The sequence below is a fragment of the Dasypus novemcinctus genome, chromosome 6 (genome assembly GCF_030445035.2).
Source record: "Dasypus novemcinctus isolate mDasNov1 chromosome 6, mDasNov1.1.hap2, whole genome shotgun sequence".
In the NCBI taxonomy this organism is placed as follows: domain Eukaryota; kingdom Metazoa; phylum Chordata; class Mammalia; order Cingulata; family Dasypodidae; genus Dasypus; species Dasypus novemcinctus.
Window position 1 is genome coordinate 67,953,283 of NC_080678.1, and position 26,882 is coordinate 67,980,164.

Genomic DNA, 26,882 nt, shown 5'->3' on the forward strand with positions numbered 1-26,882 from the left:
CCTGAGGGGTGGCCACAATAACGACATAAAACCCAAGTGCATACACCATTCCAGTGAGCGTCAGGTAAAGGCAGACTAACACCGGTCCCTCTGATTCCCGGCTCCAACGCCTTTGCTGTGCAAGGCTCTCTGCCATCTTTGCCGCATCATGACCAAGATCACCCATTGAAGACTTTGAACCCTCCACTGAAGCCACAGGGGCCAGCTCCCGAGACCTGTCATTAAAGGTGGTCCACCTGCTTGTGCTGGCCCAGGGGCTGACAGACTTTAGAGACTCTGTTATCCCCCATCTTTAGATGTGCTGTGTGTCCTTGACTTGGTTATTGCATATTGGTTTTGTTGGCAGCTAGCAATTAAGCAAGCAAATAAACTGCACTGAACAACCGAATTAAAGTTGTGCTGAATCATTGGGTCATTTCTCAGGTCATCATATGACAATTGTATGACATTTACATGACAAGCAGCCTGATTCCTTAAGGCTAGTGAGCCTTCCTGGATTTGATCACTGTACTTCCAAGGATTTGGTAACTGTACATCCTAGGATTCAGTCACCCCTTCGGCTTTAGGAGCTTCCTGAGTTTCTGACTTCATTCAACCATCATTCAAGTATTTGGCTCCTTTGAGGTGTACTGAGGAGGTACTGTCCTATTCCTTATAGTCTGAGTTCCTACCCTCAGGAAGCTCACAGCCTAGTAGTGGTGGGCAAGGGGTGACAGAAACCACAAACAGGCAATTCCGTGTGGTGTTCTGAATGCTACCATATGATGGGGGTATGTGTGAGGTGCTTTGGAAACAGCAATGACACCAACCCAGTTCCTGGAGACGTATCACTGAAGTAGCCCAGAGGAGGAAACATCAACTAAAAGAATCAGAGAGATGGGAGTACAGTGTGTACCAAGGGAAAGAGGTGTGAGTGAGAACATGACATGTTCAAGAATTCAAACTCGTGTGGACTATGTTTGGGGCTGGGATTGCGAGGAGGATTGGCTCCCATGAGGCAGGCGAGGCACGGTCAGAGGCCAGATCACAGGAATCCTGTAAAGAGTCTGAGCTTTATTCTAAAGGCAATAGCAAGTCGCTCAGTATTATAAATAAGAAAAGTTTAGATTTTCCCTGTAGGAAGGTCATCAGGGGCCTGTGAGACAAATGGCTTAGAAGTCTGGGAAGGGTGTTAGAAGAAAGGAGAACAGTTAGACAATTACAACATCCCCAGCAAGAGATGACGTATAGAGGTGGCTTGGAAAACAGGATGAATAATAGTGCTGCTCCCTCTGAGACAGGAGGAGCTGGTGTGAGATCCCCATGGGCATCCAAGCAGGCCATGATAAATACATGGCCTGGAGTCCAAGAGACAGAACTGGGGCTGGGAATAGATATTTGGTAATGAGCATTGGGTGGCTAAAACCATGGCTAAACAGACCAGGACAGAACCCCCAGGAACACCAATATTGATGGGATAGATGACATATTGTTAAATTAAAAAACAAACAAACAAACAAAAAACAAGCTGCAGACTAGCATGTAGAGTAAGATTCCAAAGGAGAGGCAGAGGGGAAGACTAAATATGGATATATATGTTATTACATAATACCTATGTTTTTATGTGGGACATGTTAATATATAAGCTACTCTAGTGCTTAAATTGTTTAATATATATGCATTTACATTTTTAAGTACTCAGGAGGCAGGCAGATGCAAAGGAGACTGCAAAGGAGGAGAAAGAGAGATGGGAAGAAAATGCAAACAGTAGGTTTCACAGATGCTACGAGAGGAAACTTATTGCCTGACCCTACTTGCTTCTTGTTTCAATGGACTGCTAAAGATTTTTACTCCATGTAGAAGTCAGAGTAAAGTGATAAAAGAAAAATTATATATTAGTAAAAGTGCACTCGACAGTATTACCTGTTTTAAGATGTTCTAAAGAACGTTCTTTAAAATAGGTGCTGCTGTTTCTTACTGTCTATATTTAATTTTTTAAAAAAACATAATTTGTACAATTGAGGAATCTAAAATCATGGTTAAATGAGACAACAGGAGCAGTGGATCAGCACCTATAAATGTGGCAGCCCAGCTAGTTTTCCTGCTAGAACTGGGTCATGTCCATGAAGGGAAGGCAAAATCATGTTCTTGTCTAGTCTGTACTCTTTTCTCAACTGCTTGGCCTCTCAGATCTATTGCAGGGGCTAGTGACTTATTTCAACTTTAAAAGATCACTGTAATTTAAAGAATCAGAAATGCCAATTTCTGTGATTTTAATAGAAATTAATATTGGTGTATTTTTTAAATCAGCTCCCTTTGAGTTGAGGTTTAAGGTCCCTCTGTTACCTCTTACTAGTTACACAACATTCCAGAAACAGCCACATTTATTTCTCTCTTCCATGGGAAAATGAACAGCCTGTTGATATGGAATCTCTACCATGTTATTTTCTGAAATCATTAAACTATGTCTGTTATTCTTTGCTTTTAAATATCTCTCAATGTTTTATTTCACAATCTCCCTTGTTTATTTTATTTAGTTTAGCAGGAATCAAATTATTCTTGTATTCCCAAAACAGTCATGAGAAAAATCCAAAATTACCAGCACAAAAATTACCCCAGCTACTCAGCATCTCCACTAATGCCAGACACAAGGAGAAGCAGGGATCCTCAAACTCAGACAAAGCTCCATACTAAAGAAGCAGGAGGGCAAAGGGGGTTTCCAGTTCTAGTTATCGATAAACTCCATGTCCCTTTGATGGTTACTTATATTTATGAAAATATTTACTGAACATGTTCTGTAGAACAAGGGGCAGTTTTAGCTGCGGGACTACAGTACAAGCAAAGGAGATGATGATTATGGAAAAAAACAAAACCAAAAAAAAAAAGTTCTAGACTTTTGTTGAATCAGCACGGGTTCATCCCCATTTCCTAACTTCTGTGATACTAGCACATGATCAAATCATTAAGCCTAAAAGAGGCACAAGACGCAAAATATTTTCTGAGTAGCTCCCTTGCCTCCCTGACCATCTTTCAACTCACACCTTGCTCCCTGAAAGCAGTTTCCTCTTTCCAGGGATGCCTGCCTGCCTTCCTTCCTGCTTACTGACATCCCATGGATGGGATTCTTGGTGACCTACCTCAAATCTCATCTACTCTGATGCCTTCAGGCCACGTCAAAAGCTTGTCTCTCTCATTCTGGACTCTGCTCTCGTTCTCTGAGGTGTTTAATCCTGTACAGTCTTGTTTGGCAGTATATGCAGAATCTGGGTGCTTGGCTTATGTCTCTTAAGATATAAGCACCCTGTGTCCTGCATTTCATGCTCTCAAAGTGCTTCGGCACCTGACAAAATATTTGTGGATTGAATCATTCATTCATTACACCTGCTGAGCACTGAGATAACAGTAGTTTGCGTATTTAGGAAACCTAACAACACATACACACTTACACAAACCTACACACACACATACAAACACACCATAAAAACTTCCACAACATAAAAACTCCAAAAAAGGGGACTAATTTAAGGGAAATGTTGGCTTAAATTTACAAAAAGTAGGACCCATAAAATATTTTTACCAGTGGCTTGTTGCTAGCATGCTCATTTCTGTATCTGGAATGAGGCTAATAAAGTTTGGCCTAAGGAAGGGTCTTGAACAGCTGTTTTACAGAATAAATAAGAAACTGCCAAACATAAACAGCAGCTTGCGTTTGTAATATGTAAACTTTTCAAACTGCTTTCCCATCCATTAGCATAACTTATCAAGTATGTTTCTTAAATGACGGCATCTAAGGATTAGGTTTTAAGGGCTTCTCCGAGCTACATTTTTATTATGCCAGACAATTTTTCATTGATGATGGTCATATAAAATTCAACCCAGATTTTTTCTTACAAATTCTGAACAAATGACAGCTTTAGGTCTTTCTGCATTAACACTGGACTTCATCCAAGTACAGAATACCACACAGCATTAGACAGGGGCATTTTGTTGCTCTCAACACTGGCTCCAAATTTATTCATGTACACATAAGGAACTTGCATGCCTTCTATTCTTTTGAACTAGTCATTGAGGATTTTAAGGAAAGTCTAACTGTTCTCATGAAACGTGGAAAACTTACTATAAAAGAAAACCATGTCACTCCAACATTCTCCTTTTACAGACTTTGTGGAAGCTTCAGAAGATCTCATCCATCTTTAAAACATATGGTTCCATTGTTCTGTTGTTTTTTTCTTTTGAGGGAGATTGTGGAAGGTAGGGGTAGAAAAGGGAAATAGTATTATCTCAGAAACCAGAAATACCTAGATAGATTTTAATTTCACAAAAATTTATTTAAGAAAGATTTTAAAGTGGAGGTTAAAATTAATAAAGGTAAAAATATAATACTATGTAATATACTACCTCAAATTAAAAACAAATGAACAGCAATAAGTAAATCCTGACAAGAAAAGTAATCTAAAGAAAACAGACATATAGAAAATAGTGGTCTCTTATTACTGTCTAACATTCCTTCGCATTATGGCTTCCCAACCATTTTAATGGTAATTAAAAGATGCTAAGTCTTTGGTGTCACCTTCCCTCAAATACTAAGACTTTGGGAGGATACCACAAAGGTGCAAAATTCATCTCCCTCTTATAAGGTCCTTCTCTGAAACGTTAGCACAAAGCAGGCAGCTACTCTGCCGAGGTCAACCCTGATCCTACCAAAGTCCACACAAGCAGCCCCTGTGTCTAATTTCCCAATTAACAGGTATAGGCCTATTTATTTCTAAGTCTTTTATCGGACTCTTCAGCCACAAGTAAAATATGTAGTTTTTCTTCAAAAGGAATCTCCATTTAGAAAGCACACTTCCTTCCGCGTAAGATCAGATCACACACTTAGACTGAATTGAATATTCCAGTTAAAGATAAGCCACAAAAACAGTTATTATGTGGACCTGGAAAAGGCCTAAGAAGGATCTAGTAGACCAAAATACTAACTGAAGCACCATTTATATTGAGGGCTTATTTTAATTTGGTAACTCAGCAATTATCTGGAATGAAGAAAGCTTAACATCCAGAATGTTTAAACTCAGAAGCATTTAGAAGAGCTCAACAGACATCTGGCATCTCCAACCCAAAGGCCACAGCCCCCTGTTTGGAACTAGTTTCCAAAGACCTTCAAGATACAGGAATCCCTGAAGGGAAATGAAACTGAGTAGAATGAGAACTGTACTTTTAAAGATGTTCAGAGTAACTCAAAAAGAGAGTGCCGAAGAAATGATTCTTTATATCAGGTCACATCAGTTCCCCAGGTTAAAGTGTCTGCCAGCTCTCCATTGCCTGCCCTGTGCTTCTAACCTGGGATCAAGTACCTGGGGGGATGGGAATGAGGGGCATTAGATGCTGACCAAGATAAAGATCAGAATGAAAGCTTCATGAGCTCTGCTGTCTTGTGGGACCCCATCTCCATAATATCACAAAAATGTACTCAATAAGTAGTTGTTGAATGATGAATTACTATATTATTATAACATGGCATAACTGTGGAACATCTCTTTTAAGCAATGATTTAAAGAAAAAACCTTTTCCCCCCATTTAAACAGTTATTCCAATGGACTTCAAGATTCTCAAGACTTTTGGAGATGACAAAAGTATATATTACTCAAGATCCTTAGTTTTAAACAATAGACTAACACTTTTTTAGTTTCCTCCTTACTAAAGCAAATGTTATGAAATTGATGTGGGTTGTGGGTGGGAGGCTGTTCATCTCTTTGTAGATAACCTAAGCTGTATGTGTCCTGACCTGTGGGTGGAGGACAGTGAGAGGATACAGCCCTGCCCTTGGTGACCATAGCAATGACTCCAGTCCCGAGAAACAGTTTAGGAAATGCAGACTCTGTAAGCTTTAAATATTCAGGGAAAATGCAAACCAAATGTGCTAAAAGCTTATCTAGAATGTATGAAGTCCATGCTAAAAACTTATGTAGGATGTGGAAGATACATTGTAATTTAAGCCTACTGAGCACTGAAACAAAAAACCATTTGGCCCTTCCTCTGTATAAAAGGAACTCAAAAATCTTGTTCAGGGCTTGAATTTTGGAATGAGAAGCTCCAAGCCCTGCCAGTCGTAAATAAATCATTTTTCCTTCCCAAAAATTATTCCTGAGCCCTGGCCTTTCTATACACAAATAATTGAACCTCTCAACTTCAACAACAAAATGAGTTGGCTTAAACAACAGGAATTTATTGGTTCGTGGCTAGGAGAAGTCCAACTCAAGACATCATCATGGTCATACTTTCTTCCTGAAGACTGGCATTTTGGGGCTCACAGCTGGGGACCCTGGGCTCCTCTGTCACATGGCCGCCTCTCCCGGTGTCTCCCTTCTCTTCCAGGTTCTGTTCACTTTCAGCTTCTTGCTTCCCATGGCTTTCTCCCTATCTGTCTGGATTCCATTCTGCTTATAAAGGACTCCAGGAGTAAGATTAACACCCATCCTGACTGAGTTGGGCCAATTAGGTCCTCATCAAAAGGCCCAACTTACAAGGGGTTAAAGAACAGTTTCTAGTGTACATATCTCCAGACCACCACTAACACTAAACTAATTTAAGCAAAGAATGAATTAATTGGGGATCTTTCAGAATAACCCAAAGGGTTGGAGAACCACTCATGGGGCTGCCAGGCACACACCCGAAGTTGTGCTCAGAAACGATCCAATGCAGACACTTTGCCACCATTGAGCACTCCCCATCTATGATGCCACTCACCCTAAAAGAGACTGTTATTTTATTTATATTTTAAGGAAAAAGTAAAAAATATTACAATCAATGACACAGCAGTGATAGTAAGAAGTATCCTGATTTCAGAAGTATGGAGATATAGGGGAAATGTGAATCAGGATTAATGAAATGTAGATTCTACAGCATGGGATGCTCACACCACACATTTAACAAAGGCACTGCCAACACCACGGCTGCCACACAGAGGCCAGATCTCATTTCTTGCTGTAATCTCTGCCACCCCCAGAGCTCCCTGCAGTCCCCAGATCTTAGGACCTCATTGCCAAGGTTGGGGTGGGCATTTCTGACTGGTAGAAGCTAGCTTGTAGCTGAGAGGAAGGCTGGAAAACCAAGTATCGGCTTTTTTCCTACTGTGGGAAATTTTCCAAGCACAAGAACAGAGTTCAGAGGCTGGGCAGCCAGAAAGAATGACAAATATCCCCAACATGGAGATTACAGAGAAACTCCCTCTACGGTAAAAGTCCAGTCTCCCAGCTGTTAGAACTTAGAAAAATGTTTGAGAAGCACCAGAACAGTAAAACTCCTTAGGATAGATTTCAAGGCCCTTGACATTCAAGCCCCTTCAAATTGTTCAAGTCTAATGTCCATTGCCCCACCCCTTCCACACTGTACAGTCCAGAGATGACAAATTAGGTAGCAGTTCTTGAATTGTCATTATCATCCAGCTCGTTCCTCATGGTGTGTTCTGTCATCATAGAATACCTCCCTTCCCCTGCAATTCTACTTATGTAAGTCCTATTTCACAACCCGGACCAAAAATCATCCATATGTCAAATCTTCCTTATAGCTCATCTGTGTGCCCTTAGCCCTTTATACATACCTCAGTTATTGAAGGAAGAGGTCCCCACTCAATACATGAACAAAAAACTGAATGTATTGCTTGCTTAAGCTAGAGAGAGCTGCTTTTTAAGAGATATTCTCTCTGAACAAAGCAGAGAGAGCTGATCTTATATAGGGTTTGAGAACCCCTAGAGTTCAGGGATTGGAAGGCTTCCAGAATCAGGAAAGTTGAAGGAGTAATTGATCTGGTACCTGGTAACCATGGCCACAGAACAATCAGTCTTTTCCTAAGAGGATAAGAACTTTTCATTCTCAGTATTTTAGATATAATAATCACAAGATAACTTCTGAACATTTACAAAACTCTTACTATGTACCAGGAATTTCAGCACATACTTTACAAGGATTACCTCATTTAATCCTTAGAACAACCCCATGGGCGGGTACTATTTTTACTCATTTTCAAAAGGGGTAACCATGATAATGCACCGGCCTCAAGCCTGAGCTCGATCTCTTGGTGCCCACAAGCTACAATGGTTCAGGGGCTGTCAAGCAATAGGTTCCCTAAAAAGTCTGCAGTTACAGGCAAAAAAAGAGAGTCCTCAATCACCCTGATTTGAAGGTCAATAGGTTCTGTATCTTGCCACCCAACCATGGCCAAAGTTGATAATAAAACCAACACCCTGTACCAGCTGTCAAATATGTCTGTGATTTTAAGAAAGCCAGTCTCAAGAACATACATTCCACCTGTTTTCCAACTAGAGTCAATTTGTGTTATTTGAGATAGTAAGGTATTTTATAAAGTCATCAGGAACACTGCCCCATTGTCCTGGGAGAAATCTCTGGCCACATATCCTCCAGGGACCAACACATAACCTTGTGATATATATTTCTGTATAAAGACACCTTATGTGTTTTGCTTCCTTCTTAAATTTCCACAAAATGATTCCCTAGCTGTTTAGAGACTGCCCCCAACTTAACTCCATCTAGGAACAGTATCGTTGTTTTCAGAGCATTTTAGAGCAATCTTTAAACAAAAGCTGCTGAACATAAATTTAAGCAAGTTTAATCATAAATCACATTGGGAGCAGGTAATTGGAACTCATTAAGTAAGGTGATGATTCATTAACATTGAGCTCACCACCAACAGCACTATATAACTCATGCCTGCAGGAACTCCCTATTTTCTCCATAAGGCACATCACAGCCTTCCAGCACTTCAGAACGCCAGACAGCATTTGGGCATTATGTTTGGGGGTCATTTAAAGCGGCGAAACACCAACAAAAGCAACAAAATGAAAAACGTGCCACTGAACATACCACAAAAAGGATACTGGTTGACAGTATGAGAGCTGAAACAACAACAAAGGTCACCTTATTTGACCTCAGCTGGGACCCTGCTCTGCGAATGTCCCTGCATGTCTTGGAAGGATCACAAAAGTGCTCCAAATATTGATTTTGGATATACAAAAAAATCCGAGCAAGTAGGCAAATGTGCAAAAGTAGAATCCACAAATCAGGAGAACAACTGTACTTTTTTTTTTTTTTTTTTTGAGAACAACTGTACTTTTTATAGCCACTTCTCCATCTTTGATGCAACCACTAAGCCTGAATCACTGGTCATCAAGCTACCTTAGCTTCCACAAAGTGGCCAGGTTCCAGTAGCCTAAAAATAAACAGCAGCTGAATAATACCAGCAGCTGATTATTTTGTCACTTTAAGCACCAGTGCATACACCCAGATAAGACAGCCCTAACTCACCATTCCTGAAGAAAAGTTCTGCCTTGCCACCCAAAATTGTCATAGAAAGCATACCAAATCACAGCACACACTGCACAAATGCCCTTTGATATCACGAAAATAGCTCTATTTCCCTCCCAACTCTCCTCAATCAGTGCCATGAAATCCATGAAATCTATCTGCTATTTATTCCTCTACCAAAGATTATATATTCTTTTTATCCCCTATAAATGAGAGGAATCTGAAGGTTCAATCCCCACTTCTTCTGCTTCCAGCAAGGCCTAATTATCCAACATCACAGACACATTCAATATCTGCAGTAACCTATTTGGTGTGTGTCTTGAGGGACCAACATGTTTAATCAATCCCCTGCCCCCAGATCAACAAAAAAGGATAAATTATTTTTTAATACAGCCTTATAAATGATAAGTCAAGTAACACCTACTAATACCATCCAGTATTTCATTCAATTTTTGTGACCTTTTGTGTTAAGCAAGTTACTTAACTTCTCTTTGCCTGTTTTCTCATCTATAAAAAAGGGAATAAAAGTATGGCACCTCACAAGGGGCTCATGAGAATTAAATGAATTATTATAAAGCACTTAAGACAAGGCTGTACTTGGTAATGACTATAGAAGGAAGATTTTCATAATTATTGCAGTTCTTCAGGTATAAACTGGGCTATAGCAGCGTTACTGACAAGGAAAGAACACCTGGGAGAGATATTAGTGTTCAAGCATGAATACCTTCGCTCATCCGCCAGCCATGTCCAAAGGTACAAACAGATTTATCTGGTGTTAAACAACTGCATGAGAAGTAAATGCTTTAGTCCATACCCAGAAACTTGCAATTTCCATTTGTTTTGTGTAATGAGCTGCTCGGCCCCTTGCCATTCCCCATCTCTAGACGAGGCCATCTGACCCTTGACCTGAGTTAAGGTTCAGCTCCACCAGGATCTGGGAACAATTTTGTCCTCTGACAGAAGAAAGGTAAAGAACGCTGGTTTAGCAGCTCAGGTAATGCAGCAACAGCTCTGTCCTGCTGCAACTGCCACTCTAGTTTTACTCTGTCGTGTTCTGCCTTGCTCTGGCCCCCAAGTCCCTACTTGGTTCACCACTGTAGTAATGGAATCCCAGTCATAGCACCCTATAAGCTACGTGTTTCTGCCCTGCCCATCCTCCTGGACTATAATTCCACCTGGTCCTGGTCCTGGTCCTTGCAGTTCCCCTGGTGCAGCAAGGAAATCTACCATCTAACGTCAGGAACCCCCTCGACTTGCAAATGGGAAACTGAGGCCCAATGACAGCCACACTCAGTCCAGCATCACTGAAGAAACATGCTACTAAACCAGATTTGACAAAGCAACCAAAACTGACGGCCCTGTGAAACTGACAGTTTACTGGTGAAAGAAAATGTCAGATCCAAACGTGTTGGTCCCACTATCGCTATAGCTAAGCAAGTTAACAAACTAAAATCAACCATTTAAAAATAAGTAACTGAGGAATATTTGTGGGTCAGTGTGTTAAAGATAAACTCTTGAGTCTGCTTTGCAATGGAAAACCTCCTACAGAACACAAAGTTAAGAGGCTCTGAGTCAAATCACAATTAGCAAGTAGTTCAGAAGTAATCAAGGGGAAGCTAAAATAAACCAACGTCAAACTCCCTTATTCATCAACAAAATGTGTTCAGAGGTACAGCATTACAACCAGACACTGTAACAAATCTTAGAAATGTTAATCAAGAATATCCATGTCTACATAAAATACCATGACTTTAAAATGCTGTTTGACCTATAGTAAGGGGGAAATGGAAAGGAGAAATGAGTTTATATGGCTACGAGTTTCTAAAAAAGAGTCTGGAGGCTGGCAGAAGGATTGCCCTCATGCACAACTGAGCAGAGTCAGAGAGACAGATAAAGCAGATACAACCCCCAGATATTGGTTCCTTTGAAGGCTAAAGAGACCCATGAGAGTTATGGTCATGGCCGATGGGGTTAACTACCAGGGCAGATGGCCCCTCTTTGGAAATGGTGTTTATGTGTGATGAATCTGGACTCAGATGGGATCTCCCTTCATAAGACTTTCATGCTAATGTGCTGGAGGTGCAGTTAACGTTGGGGTTTAAGATATATTTAGGGGATTTGAATCTCTGGACTGACAATGTGATAGCCAGGTCCTGAGCCTCAACAGACTCCAGCACCTACAATCTGATTTATTGGACTTACCACACTCAGCTAAGATGGAGTTGAAGAAGGACAACCACCACACCATGGAGCCTAGAGTGATTACAACTGAAAATGGGAGGATTGCATCCAGCATCCATGTGGAATCTGAGCCTCCTCTTGACATAGAGGTGCAATGGACACAACCAATCCAATGTCCACATAGAAGAGGTGGCATTGGATTGGGAAAAGTGGACATGGTAGACGATGGGTATGGGGAAAGGCAGGAAGAGATGAGAGGTGGAGGCGTCTTTGGGACATGGAGCTGCCCTGGATGGTGCTTCAGAGGTAATCACCGGACATTGTAAATCCTCACAGGGCCCACTGGAGGGAATGGAGGAGAGTATGGGCCATGATGTGGACCATTGTCTATGAGGTGCAGAGGTGCCCAAAGATGTACTTACCAAATCCAATGGATATGTCATGATGATGGGAACGAGTGTTGTTGGGGGGGAGAGGGGGGGGTGGGGGGGTGGGGTTGAATGGGACCTCACATATATATTTTTAATGTAATATTATCACAAAGTCAATAAAAAAATAAAATAAAATAAAATAAAATGTTTAACAACAGTGCAAGCTATGGGTGGTAGGCAGTGTTATGAGAGTCCTGTATGATTTTAGAGATGTTTGCTTTCTAATTTCACAGCTATTAATATACACTTTATTGTTTATGTGTAAAAAAAAAAAAAATTTCCACTTTTATGAATGGTAATCTTCATTAAAATTATTTTCCAACTAAAAAAAAAAAGAAATGTTAATCAAATAATAAAAACTTCAATGACAGGAAGGAAAAAAAAAACACTCAAGAACTGTTGCAGCTACTGCATTTCATTTTCTGATTTTTAAAAATTCATTTTAAAAATAGAGTCTTCTTGGAAGACTTTCATTATTTTCTGAATTAGAATTTTATCTCTACTGCCCAGAGGTTAGAATCCTCTTTCTTCTCCAGGGCCAGCTAATTACTGCCCCCTCGTCCTGAGGCCTAGCTTGTGCCTGCCCCATTCCTTGCATACAGCAAGTGTGGGAGGTGACTACTTTTTGACAGATTGTCTGCCTTGACCCCTCATTCACCCCAAACCCTGGAAACCCCAAGGCTGCATGGGATATGGTGCAGCTCACCCTATTCCCATCCCGCACACTGTCTGGAGGGCTCTAGAAGCCACACCCTTCATCCTCACAGAGTTTTCATCACTTTAAGAAACAGTCACTGATTCCCATTTGGTATTTTAGCATCAGTAGAAGTGGGATGTTTAGAGATTTAACAGTTGGGTTTTTTCCTCTCTATTTCCATCTTGATATTTCACATCATGTAGAAAAGGCCACAGCTGTCAAAGTCTTTATAAGTAACCAGTAAAAAATACAATACAATAAAATAAAAAAGAACAAGCCTCAAACAGTATTTGCCTGTTTTATATTTAGAACTACACAAATTCAGGTTTTTTATTCATTCTTCTTATATTTCAGACAGAGCAATATTCAGGTCTTCCAAGGACCAGGCTCTCTGTGTTTCTAAATCAAATGTCAGTTTCAATAAAACTGAGAAGACAATGGGTAATGGGGAGGGAGAAGCTGACAGAGGGAAGAGGTGGGAGAGAACAAGGCTCTCTAGGGGGCTCCACAGGCACAACACGGGGTGATTTTCCCCTGGTGGCTTTTAAATCTGGTGGGTCAGCGCTTCAGAACAGCTAGGCATTTCTGAATTCAAACACACAAAGAAACAACCCCCCATCACCACCACCACCACACTAGCAAAGTGATTTAGGGCCCTTTAAACCTTGATAACATCCCTTTGATATTCAATGTTAATTATAGCCGAAAGCCAAAAAATATTAACATCAGATGACCGTTCTTATTGGAAACACCCCTGGCACACAGCAACATTACTGAGCCACACAATCATAATATTGTAGCTGAGCATGATAAGGAACAAAACAGGCAACACTGAACATCTTTGGTCCCTCAAGAAATCCTCTAATTGTGGAGGCAGTAAACTTTCAGAGGGCGCAGCTGACAAAGGTTCATAACAAAATCAAGTTGAGCTTTGTTGGGTGTACAGGCAAAGTGCCATTGTGAGTCACAGACCATCAGTTACCTGTACCTGAAGGTAACTACACAATAAAACAATGCTGAAAATAGTAAAACCATCCTCAGGTGTGACAGTAGCCTCAGTCTAGAGTAGCAGTTTTCAAAGCAGCTATCTCCAAGGGGATACCCAAAACATGGCCTTACTATTCTGTCTGTTTCTGGCATAAGTTACATTGTTTTTGATAATTACTTTTAACACAGAAGGTGCCTCGGGAAAGTCAGCCTTCCTATAGATTTGGTGACTGCCTTTGCTCGTGGCAAGTGGGGTCCACTGGGATAGGTGGTCTGCACACAGTGAGGACCAAGATTCTCAAACTTTTTGAGCACTGCTCTCCAATATTCAAAGCTTTATCATTCTGAGAGAAGAGGCAACTTTTTTCCAGGATGATTCATGCCACTTGAGCACCAAAGAGATAAAATAAATACTGTAATAAGTCTCCTAGACCTAAGAAGGCTGCTGACTTCTTAACTTCCCCAAAAGGATCAGATTTTTTTAAAAAGGATCCTGTCTCCTGACAGCTCTTGGGCTCCATGGGTACACCTAGTTACTGAGACCTTAGTTTGGTTAAATGTTCATGCCATTTATTTTCGATAGGTTAATGGCCAGATTTAGCAAGGAAAAAGACAGGATGCCTGGTTAAATTTGAAATTCTCATACACACAAATAATTTTGTTTTTTAAGTATAAGTAAGTCCCATGCAATCGTTGGCACATTCTTACACTAAAAAATGTATTTGCTGATTATCTAAACTCAAAGTTAACTGGGCATCCCATATTTTATCTGGCAACTAGAGTGCTTACAAAACATGGAGCACAAAATTGCAGGCTTGGGGGTGATAATTTACATCTCAGTCCCAGAGTGATATGTAACCCTGTTTGATAAAGTTTAGATTGGCGATTCTTAGTTACCCAAAATGTCAGTTCATTATGTTTCTGCTATCCAGACTTCCAAACAGCTTTGCTTCCAAGCTCTAAAACAGTCTGTCTAAGTCTTTCTTAAGCTCTCTGCTTTGCCCAAAGAACACCCTGCTCTTGGATAAATATCACTAAGTACATGAGAATACAAATTTGCGTATCTGGGTGTGTGTGCAGAAATCCAGCTTCCACATCTGCCAATATTCAAATTGTCAAATCCTCTTTCTATAATAATATTTTTGGATCAAACTTAAATGCCTCATAATCACAAGCCTGCAGGTTTGGTTGGAATAACCCAGAGTCATTACAATCTTCTGGCAAGAGTAAGATACAATCATTCCTCAATAACAACAAAATTAATGAGCTCTGACGTTTCATTTGGCAATAAGAAAAGAAATCAGTAACTAGACCTACTTCTTTTATTGCCCCATAATAATGAAGCAGGTGTTACACTAAAGAGATGGTTGTACGAAACTCCAATTTCTGTTCAAAATAATAACATAAAGGCATGTATATCCATTGGTGACAACCTAATTAATGTTCTTTTTCTTCTTTTACTCTCTCATATTAATAACACTAGTACTTCATTATTGTGAAGGACTAGAAGATTAAAAGACCAATTAACTTCATCCTGCTTCAGGTTATCACCTATTTTGAGTAAAGGGGTGTGGATTTATTAGTGCTATTCTCCAGGATTCTGGTGACCCTTCTTAAGACACATTCTAGGATTGTTCCTGTCCCTTGTGTTATGGGTTGGGAATGTGGGATTGCACTCCACTGTCTCTGGCCAATTAGTGGAGAGGGCAATGCTGTTACTTCAGGCTAGGAGCTCCTAAAGGCTGCTGTGAGACCTTCCAGAGCTCTCTCTTCTCTCTGACTCAAAAATGAGCAATGTTAGAGAATGCAATTGCTCCATTAGCCTGGGTCCTTACATGACTGTGATAAACAGACACTTGCTAGTGACCAATGATGGCTATGTAGCATGTGTGAGAAATGTACTTCTATTGGTTTAAACCACTAAGGCTTTGGATTATTTGTTGTTGCAGCAGAGCCAAGCCTAGGCTGATTGAGAGGACAGGCAGTTAATGAGGTTTTAGTGCCTATCCAGTCAAATGAGTCTTTAAAAACATCCTATAAACTTTCACAAGCCCCTTAAAACTTGCTGAGTGTTGTTTATACCAATAACACTTTTAGTTCTCAACAGCATCTTGTGGTAGATATAGTGATAATCTCCACTTTACAGGTAGGAAAACTTGAAAAAGAGCTGGTACTTGGATGCTTAAAGTCACATGGAAAGTTAAGTGGCTGAGAAGGAATTGAAACCCATATCCATCCAGACATAGAGATCATGATTCTCATCACCTCCTATTCCTACCACTCAACTATTTAGCTCTGGAGTTTTTTAAAGGGAACTTGTCCAGGGCATCTCAAGTCTTAGAGTCCAATGGAGGATCAGCAAGCTCCCACAGGCACAAAAGTATCCCATGGATGTTCAGCTTCTTTCCATATAATGATAGGTCTCGACTATGGACTGAATAATCTTTGGGACTATGTAGGGAAAGTCAGAAATTCTTTAAATAAGAACTTACTTATCTATGCAGAAATACCTAGACGAAAATGAGGCAGAACAGGCAATTTTTACAGCCATCCTATATGGAAGCCATCTACATCTCAGTTAAATAGTCCAGACAGCATGTAAGTAAAGAGATCAAGCCTTGCCATACTCCATTGCTGTACTCAAAGGAACAAATATCATTCATACTTTCTTGTTCATTTTTTAAGAAGAATTCTAATTCCATCTTAGATGGAATATCAACTAGATAATGTGGCTCTGAGAACTACTGTGCCAAATTTTCAAATACTCCATTCCTGATAAATTTAACTGTCTCAAACCAGTTTATTGTTTTGAATGTAAACTATATCTGAGTGCCGAATTTAAAAATTTTTTGAAATATAATGCCCAGGCTAACATGGCATATCACTTAATTTTCAAATTCCTTCAAGTCAGTATTTAAGTTGAACATACATGTATATTTCAAAAAGTTAATAAAATTATTTACAATGTTATTAATAATAAACATTGTAGGTTCCTTTCTGAAAGTATATTTTTTCATCAGTTTAATCATTTAAAAACAAACTGGCTTTTAATTAAATGGGAGCAACAGATCTGATCTACCATGAGAAAGCAAACATTTACTCAGCTGCCCTAACATTTAAGGAGCCATATTTCCCAGAACCCTGTCCTTCTAAATCTCAACCATTTTTCTCTTGGAGGAGCAAAAGAGAACTCAAGAAACAAACTCCAAGGACCGCCTTTCTTCTCAATCAGTACGAGGTCTTCCAAAACATTCATACCTAAACAGGAATGGGCGTAAAGTCTACACTGGAGCTGAAAAATCATGTGTGAGAAATAAAACACAAAATAGTCTGTCAAAACAAAAGTCAGACCAATTGTTAGAAGCAGTGAGTTCATGCTTTTGACACACTGCAAGAAGCAAACCCCAAAGGCATATTCAGAACTTCAAAGTCTTTCTCTCACCGAAAAGCAGGTGAAATTCTATTTGAGGTTCATTTTAGCATTCCAGAGCTTTCAAACTCAAAGTCCATCAGCTGGACTGATTTTCTTGCTTTTACGGTTTTAATATTGTTCAGTGGTTTAGTAATATATTAAGAAAAATGTACATAAAGTGGATCCTTAACTGGAAACAGAATCATAATTCCTTTTTCGGGTAAAAGTAACCCAAATGAACTATAATCTTCCTTTTATTTCAGGTTCTAAAACTGTAAAAATAAGACCAATAAGCTCCTAAAATATAGTAAATACTTCACAGTTAGGTTATTTTGTCTGTAGGTGTCAAGTTTCATTTCTGTGGAAATACAAAAGCATAAATTTCACCATCAGACCTGAATCTCTCTCCAGCCTTTTATCTCATCTACTGGAGCCAGGTAGAATAAACGCAATTGCTGATGTGCACCAGAACAAACATCTGGTCTCCCCAAGGAAGTGGATTAGCAGTGTGCTCACAGTACACTGCTCACGGCAGAAAAGCCCTCTACAGAGCCTCCTGCATTTGTCTTCTGCTCAAATATCCACCAGAGGGATGCAGAGAGGGATGGTGCATAGCATGGTGCCAGATGGCAGGAAGGATGCCTGCACGTGATCTACCAATGCTAAAACTAAACCAATGTTATATCTTACCTGAGCCCTGTGGTCCTAGAAAATGGTAAAGGTTAAAAAAAAGTCCCTCCACCCTTTGTATTCAGGAAAACAAGTTACTGAAAAGAGCCACCCTTTTCCTTAAACTTAGATAAAACTCACGAACGCCCTCTAGTTTACCTATGGGAAGGACAACTCCAGACCCTCCAAATTCCTGTTCCTTGCCCTTAGCTGTACTGCTTGTCCCCACAGATGAGAATGAACAAAACACTTCTTAACCAAGCTTTGTTTCAGGTTCTCACCTTCCTCCAGGTCCCTGAATTTTGGCCTTCCGTCAGCTTAGCCAGGATACAGCCCCATTTAAATGTCCCTCTCAGGCCTCAGGAGGGAGGCCGACCTCAGCATAAAATAGTCTCAGACCTACTATCTGATAATGTCAGCCTTCCTTCCCACTTTGCTATACTCGATTCTTTCCTCTGCATAAAAGAAAAACCCTTTTCGCTTACCTCTTGAGATGCATGCAGACCTTATGGTCAGAGCATTCTCTCTCTTATTACAGTCCCCTCCTTCTATTGCAGTACTCTCTTTCCCCCTTACAGTAATCCTTTCTAATAAAGCCTCTCCTTTCCAAATCCAGATTTGTTTTTTATTTGAACACCAAAGAGTAGGATAGAAGGCTATTGCACAGTATGATGCCAGATGGCAGGGAGGATGTTAAGATGCTAATGCTAAGCATCCTCTGGATAGTTATAAGGTCCAATACGGAAGTTGGATGCTAGTCAAGTCCAATCTTCTCCAAATAAGGTAGTTAGGCCTTAATACTATGACTTGCATGGTGACCAATACATGATCACTTTGAATTTTTCACAAACTAGCACAACATATAATCCATGTCTTCCTAGCAAGAGTGCTTGCTACCTGGTAAGACATTTCACACAGTAGGAAAGTATTTTTGGAATTTACTTTGACCAGAAGTTTATGCTTAGCACAGACTCACACATTTTGTTTTTACTTCAAGCTCATCATATCAATGAACTCTAGCAGGACAGTTCATTAAATGGGTCCCGGATCTAAGCCATTCTTTTGCAAAGCCCTCCATCAAAGGAAGGCAGGGAAAAATTAGGCAGAAAGGAAAACTGCAACTGATTCTGGTTCAAATAAATATTCTCCTCATTCCAATATGTATTAATTTCTTCATAGGCATTCTTCCTGGCCTCTGGTCTCTGTTGTATCAGTAAATCGACCTAAACCCTCCTCATTTAAATGATTTAAGTGTGTTCAAAGTAGAATCAGTCATCCATACATGACACAAAACCTCAGATTCTGCTACTTTACCCGTGGTTCTCCTCATAGAAATGGCCAATACCAAGAGAAAAGAAAAGTTGCTTAAAGTGAGATTGAACCTGACCCACCAAAATTTGGACTTTTGATTCTGACTTCGGGGCTGATCAGTAAAAAAGTTAGGGCATTAGTTTAAAATGTTCAATTGTTATTATCCGGTGCCTTCTCCTTTCTCTATAATCTCATCCCCAGCCTGGGTAGGATGTTACTGAAGAGCCTTCTGGGGTCATGGAATCAAACTTTGTGAAAAGAGAACCAGAGATGGCTAGAACTAACCTCTTTTAGTAGTGCCCTTCAGCTTAATGAGGGTTATTTTTAAGTTCATAAGGGTTGTGCCCAAAAGTGAGTCACAAGTGTTTTTGGGGAATGATGATCTCATAGCAAAGTAGTTAGAACTCAAACGTTCTAACTGGCGGTAATGGACAGGCAGAATTTTTACCTGTGATATAAACTCAAGTTCCCCAAATCCAACTTTACAAACAGAACCAGTCTTTCTGCACACCATATGGTAAATCTAGTTAATGTGACATTTACCTGGTGATCAAAATTCCTATGAAATAATACTACCAAGTTTTCCGATATTTGTCTGAGTCTTGTTGGAGCTTTGCCTTTTGATATTAAACAACAGTAGTAAAGTGCCATCAGTGAAATTTTAGCTATTATTTAGAATGGTGAATCAGCCAAAGCCTTACTTCTTTAATTTTTATCTAGCATTATCTTGGCCAGTGGTATTCAGTAGAGATAGACATCACACTTACCTATGGAGTTCAGTGAAAATACAGATAGTCTCAGTATAATCTTAGCTTAATATATTCATGATATATTATACATGTTCTTGGGATATTATATATGTATATATACAATAAATAATATAAAATATCTTAGGATTATATATCTCAAGATTTTTTCCTCTCTAAAAATTATATTTACCTGTTTCCATAAAATCAGAAGTAATGTTCCCTGATTTCTTTGAAAATAGGCTAAATTATCCTTCAAGACATTCTGTCTAAATTTTTTGGAACGGTTTTATTATCCTGTTTTGCATGCCATATTATGCATTATTCATATTATGAACTCTCATCAGACCTTTCACATCTGAAAATTATTGGTAACAAATTAACTTCAGCTATTTACAGTTTCTGTCATCTATGGACAGTTTTGTTTCACTTGGATACTTGCCTGAAGGTTCTGTTATCAGCTTTGGGCTATAGTTTATGTCTTCAACAAAGAACTGTCTCAAGAGCACCATGGTAAAGGATAGTACCAGACACTTCAAACTATTAACACTTCAAAGAACAGACTCTTGGGGACAGCCTTCTGATGGCATTGCTTAGACAACTTTCACCATACCAGTGGGCTGAGTCAGAATTTGTTTAAGTCAGAAGCAGATGGCTTCATGAGACTGTTAATCCAGGATAAAGTAGAACAAGAATTAAATGCATAGGCCCAAATAGACTGATAAGGTTAATTTTATTGTAGTTATTTGTTTGGAATATTATTGTTTTAATGTTCTATTTTCTGGATATATAAGGAAGTTCTTTCTCTTCTACTTCAACTATCTGTAACCTATAACAATTTCATAGACTTTGATTATGTAGAGTCTCACTGACTTCCAAAGTTCAGAAACTTGTACTAAGTGTCCTTCATTTTTCATGGATATATGGTTATTTCATCATGTCTTTCTATTTCCCAGGATATAAATATAAAACTCAGGGAAGCGGACTTGGCTCAGTGGATAAGGCGTCCGTCTACCAGATGAGAGGTCCACGGTTCAAACCCCGGGCCTCCCTGACCCATGTGGAGCTGGCCCATGCACAGGACTGATACGTGCAAGGAGTGCCCTGCCATGCAGGGGGGTCCCCCGCGTAGGGGAGCCCCACATGCAAGGAGTGTGCCCTGGAAGGAAAGCTACCCAGCGCAAAAGAAAGTGCAGCCTGCCCAGGAATGGCACTGCACACACGGAGAGCTGACACAAACAAGATGACGCAACAAAAAGAAACAGATTCCCGTGCCGCTGACAACAGAAGCGGACGAAAGAAGAACACGCAGTGAATGGACACAGAGAACAGACAACTGGGGTGGGGGGGAGAGAAATAAATAAAAAATAAATCTTAAAAAAAATCTTATAAAAAATAAATAAATATAAAACTCAGTCATGCAACCAAAGCCTTACATAGAATATCATTTCTGAGACTAATGTTGGTTGAATCAGGTAGAATGGGCCAGCTCTAGGAAGGTATTGTCACCTTTATGTATGGTGCCAATGCTGACAAAGCATTGGAAAACTAGCATGTTACCTGGCTTCCATAGTCTAGTCATACAGATTGTAAGGATAATCACTTTCTGGCAGGCTAGGGACCGAAGGTTATTTTGGGAACCTCGAGAAGAGAGGAATTCACCCAAAAGCACAGTTACCACAAGTGAAATCTGGTGGAGAGGGTTTCTTGGGCTTGGTTTCCTAGCCTTGGGATAAAAAACAGTAGAGGCATTGAAAATCCAATCAAAGATTCCTTATGAAAATTTCCAGAGACATTAATTGTGTAATCATTCAATATCGAAGGGCTCTAGATTTTGCAAGCACATCTAAAAGGGCTTATATGGCAAATTAACATTGTTGCTGCACCTATGTAAATAATCAAGTCGAGTCCAAATGAGACCAGTCTTATTCTGTGATCAGGAAAAGCCTTTCTTTGAAATTATTATAATCCAAGAGGAGGGGATGGTGGGTATGGTAAAGAAAAATGATCAAAGACTGAAATTTAGTGAGTGTCTGGGCGAGCTCATCCACTGGATTATCTCTGCTACTGTTTGTTCATGACTAGGCTAGTTCACAACTCTGTCAGAAATTAAACTGTAGAACCTGATGGCGATGAAAAAAATTCCTGACCACAGAAATGTAAATTGTATCCAGTGGAATGTAATTGATAGTAATCCTATGGATAAGTTTTGTCCTATGGATAAGTTTTGCCAATTTTGCATTCATTTGCAAATTTATTTCAGCATTCCTTACCAGGCTAAAATGTATGGTACTTTATATTCTCTTTTGAACTGGTTGCAATGTCTTACTGGTTCTGTCCTTAATTAATGACTTAAAAAATCTTTGATACATCTTAATTGTATAACTATATAAGACTCATGATTATATCCTCTTTTAAAAATTTCTGTTAACTGAATGAAGAAATAATAATTACATCTTACAAAAAAAAAAGAGACCAATCACATGCATGCCTCTCTTACAAGTTTTGACTCATTCAACAAATAATAGTAAATGACTACTGGGTACTGGAGATACAACAGACGAGATGAACTGAAGATTAAATTGACTCACAATAGTCAAGCTGACCTCAAGGAACTTACATCTTATTAGAGCTAACATTCACTCAAACAACATTTGCCTAGATTTTAGTGGCCAGTGTCACAAAGTTTTAAGACAGACAAGAAAACACACACATGAAATTCTCTACAAAGTCATCCTTTCTAAATAAGTAATTACTGCTTAGTAACACAATATATCACCAAAGAGAAAAAAAAAGTAACAGAGAGAAATTACAGGTTTTATATAAAAATTAAGGTGTGGGTAGAAGAGGGATAAGCACAGTGCTTTTGTGGAGAATACTAGACATTTTTCTCAAGTTCTTCCAAATAGTGGTTGAACAGGTTACCTAATCCTGTTGATTCTCATTTTTCCATCCATACAAAAAGATAGTATACCTATTCCATAGAACTGTAGTAAAACATAGTATGTGCCTAGAACAGATTAAATACTTAAGCAAGTAAAAGCCATTTTTATTAATAACATATTTATAGGTGTTCTGTCCTTGGCAAGTATTCAACTAATGCAAATTTTCTCTCCCCAAAGAACATAAGATTGAGTGTTTCAAGTTGCCCCCAAATATGGAAGTTTTAAAATGATACGAAAGTTCTCAGTCATTTGAAGAAAAAAAAAATCTACTTGTGTAAAAGACATGTTAGGAATGAAGTGGGAATTTTACCTGCAGCTCAGGTTTCCAATGGTATATTATGAGGAAAGACTATACAAATATTTCTCTCCTGAAATGTTCCAGTACATGGACAACAGGTTAGAAATTACATATGTCATTAGCACCTTATTACAAGTGATGGCTGTATAATTTATGTGAGGTCAGACTGTAGCATGACAAGATAGAGGGCACCTGGGGAGAGATGACTGGGCACCCCAAAGCCCACAAGTTCACAGGGGACCCCTTGGCAAGGCCATTTCAAGTCAGAGCCTCCCCAGAACCGATGAGATGCTGGAAGCAGCCCTTTGGGTCTCTGTATCCTCCCCAGCACAACATTCCTACTCAGATAGGTGCCAGGTGCATTCAACAATAGGCAGGGCCTCTGGCTTATCAAAGTGCAGCTGGTTATTTCACACTCATCTCAGTCTATGGTGAGATTAATACTCAGTTTAAGATAAGCACAACACAACTTCAAATATGTAGAGGGCACATCCAACTCACTGAAAAATTGACCTATTAAATAAGGAGGTTACAAAGCCAAGGAAGGAGGGAGATAAAAATCACAAGGTCCATAATAAAGTACAAGGTCAAATTGCCAAAGTTATTCAAAAGTAAGATCACCTGGTGCCCCTTTGCTAAACAGAACAGGACTAAAATTCCTATTATGCTTAGAGACTCCCACTTTATTTTCAAGGTTATCATAACAAAAAAGCAAAGCTAAAATTTATGAAGCATCTATATGCCAAAAACTATTACAAGTATAATTTCAATGTTGAGAACATTAATTTCCTAAAAAGATTTAAGGAAACTATAGTCATTTAATCTCTTTTAAAGCATCATATAGGGAGGCTGATTTGGCTCACCTGATGGAGCATCTGCCTACCACATGGGAGGTGCAGGGTTTAAACCCCGGGCCTCCTGACCCATGTGGAGCTGGTCCATGAGCAGTGCTGATGTGTGCAAGGAGTGCCGTGAAATGCAGGGGTGACCCCGCGGAGGGGAGCCCCAATGCAAGGAGTGCACCCCCTAAGGAGAGCTGCCCAGTGTGAAAAAAAGCGCAACCTGTCCAGGAGTGGCGCCACACACACAGAGAGCTGACACAGCAAGATGATGCAACGAAAAAAAAGAGATGCAGTTTCCCAGTGCCGCTGACAAGAATACAAGCGGACACAGAAGAACACACAGCGAAGAGACACAGAGAGCAGACAACTGGTGGGGGTAGGGGAAAGGGGAGAGAATTTTTTTTTTAAAAAAGCATCATATATTACTCAAGAGATTTTTAAGATTAAAAAAATGACATTTTTCCTATATCCCTATGTAGTGAATAAAAAGTGAAAATACATATAAATGCAAATTTATTAGCAGAATCTAATTGAAAAGAAGCTTCATTCATTCAAATGCATAATATTGACCTCAGAGAACCAGCTACTACACACAAACACAAACACACCCACATACATTTGAGTGTGTATACAAGATTGCTAAACTGCCGCCAAAGTAGAATGGTTCCCAGTCAGTCTGCGGCTTTTGATTTGCCCAGAATCCCAAAGTTTGGGACCAGAGCTGTATCATCTTGGGTAAGTGAAGAGAGGATAGATGCTTCTTCACCCTCCCCGACCAAGAATGCAGCCACCCCTCTGAGTCAATATCAAATCCCAGTATTTAGGAATCGTCATTTGAGAGGGCACTAAATTATTAGCCTGCCCAGAGCACCCAAACTATTAGCCAAGGAGAGCATCCCCATGCAAAATGCCTGCGGCGCCCAGAGAAGCACCCGCGCTGACAGCGGCCTCAGGCGGCAGAGCCCTTACCTGGTTTTCCCCGTGGCTCCTCCCATTCTCCACTTTGAGGATGGCCTTGGGCTTCCGGGACTTGAAGTTGCCCATGCTGGGTCGCAAGGCACCGTCCACCAGCAGGGTCTGCTCCACATGCCGTGGGGCCTCGCGGCAGGGCAGCGGGGGCTCCTCTAAGACAGCCCCAGCGTCAGGGTAATTTTCTTTATTGTTTTCATCTCTAAAACAAGAAGGACCCAAATTAGCATGCAAAAATTGAGTACAACACTGGGGATATTCATCACTGCTGTTTTATGGTATCTTGTAAATTTGTAGTGTAGACTTAGACCATTTAAGAGGACAAAGAACCCAAGGAATTGTGAATGTCTCTCTTTGTATTATTCCATGTTCCCTTCCGATCTTTGCTAGTGGGCTTTTTTTTTTTTTTTTTTACAGTTTTTAACTATGTACACACTATTATTTTTTTTTTCTATTTTCCACCTGAAAATGCTTTCACATGTGATCATATCTTCCTCTCACAATAAAAATGTGAGAAATGCAGGCTAGATATTGTCATGCCAGCCTTATCAATTAAGAGTCTAGGATTCAGAGACTAATACATTATCTAATGCAAGGACTACTTCTCTCTGACTCTGAACTGTCCTGCAAGCCTCCTTGCGGTCAGGCTTGTGTGCTGGGCTCCAGGCAAAATGCTTCTTCCTTACTGGTAATACCATTTACAATAATTGCCTTAAAATTTTGGGAGGTATTTAAAACTTTTAATTGGGCTGATTTTAATAGGATGCATGTTACCTGAATTAAACATAAAAAAGCAAGGGCCATATTTTACCCAGCCAGGCCACACACAGCAGCCACGAATGCAAAATCAAAGATCCTGCTTCTGGGTGAATTGCCAGGGAAGATGGAGTGGGCTGGCCCTGGCTTTACACCTGCGGTGCTGGGGTGGGCTCTTGTGTTTTTTATTCATCGAACAAATTCAATACTGTATTCCTCAGGTTCAATTTCCTAAAAACTACTAAAACCATAGCAGGCTTATTTGAAGACATTTCTCCCACTTATAGCTAAATGCATTTAATTTTTTCATGTTGATAAGAATTCAGGGGCATAACTAAAGGGGGCATTCTCTTTATATGGTCATTATCTGTGTCATTAACCTGCTGGCAATCATTTGGTACTAGATCATGCGATTCACTGGGAGGGGCAACTTCCCACAGGTGGTGTTTTACACTCATGCTCCCTTACCAGAACCCATGAAAGACCTTTTGGCAAAGCCAGTGGGGATTTTCATGGCCCAAGGACACAAATGACCAAGAGGTGAGACCAGCAATGGAGAGATTTTTATACTCACCCCTCAGGGCACATTCCCACAAATAAAAGGGAAATTTCACTAAGTAACATTAGAGGAGGATGAGCTCCAAGTAGGTGAAATCATGATAGATGGTCTGCAGCATGACCAGAATGCCAGGATATAGGTGAACAAGGTATGAAAAACACAACCATGTGAAACAGGACTTAAGCCTCCTGATAAAGGAGAACCCAACTAAGTGACTGCTTCTTCAGTGTTAGTAGCTGAAGAGAATTATATCAATGCTGGAGAAACTGGTTGGTTTTTTCCCTTAATATCATTTACAGTTTAAAAAGTTTTCTCAGTCAGTAATGGGTTTGGAAATCAATATCAAACTGTGAATTGGAAAATACACTAGTTCATTCCCAGTGCATTTCTCTCACTAGAAACAAGCAATATTCAATCATTTGCTGTTCCTATGTCAGAAATGAAAGGAAGAGGAGCTGCCTTTATAGTTACCTAAATGTTCTTCATTCGTTGAGGATTCTAGAACACTTAAGATAAAAGAGGAAAAAAGAAGTTTTAAATCTAACAGGTGCCACTTGACAGGTTCATGCCATAAATATTAGCTGCATTTTGCTTTCATATGTTTTCAAGGGGCCCCAAATTTTATAAACATCATCTTCCTTCTTAATTTGGAAGGCAGGGAAAGGCAGGGGAGCAGGCAAAAAGCATCCTTTTCCCATTACATAAATGTAAAATCTGAACACAGAAATCATCTTTAGAAATATATTTGCAACATATTACTCCAGAATCCCCCAAACAGAAAA

General features: G+C 39.8%; 1 protein-coding gene across 10 annotated transcripts in view; it reads right to left on the minus strand.

Moving 5' to 3' along the window:
• FAM13C (family with sequence similarity 13 member C) overlaps nt 1-26,882 on the minus strand; it is a 136,459-nt gene that overhangs the window by 101,445 nt on the left and 8,132 nt on the right. For all 10 annotated transcript variants that reach the window (XR_011649032.1, XR_011649031.1, XR_011649030.1 and 7 more), the window contains one exon: nt 24,786-24,987. Coding sequence is in view for 7 of the 10 variants with exons in the window: in XM_058298881.2 (XP_058154864.1) it covers nt 24,786-24,987 (202 nt within the window). In the remaining 3 variants the exon portion in view is untranslated. The remainder of the gene's footprint in view (nt 1-24,785; nt 24,988-26,882) is intronic.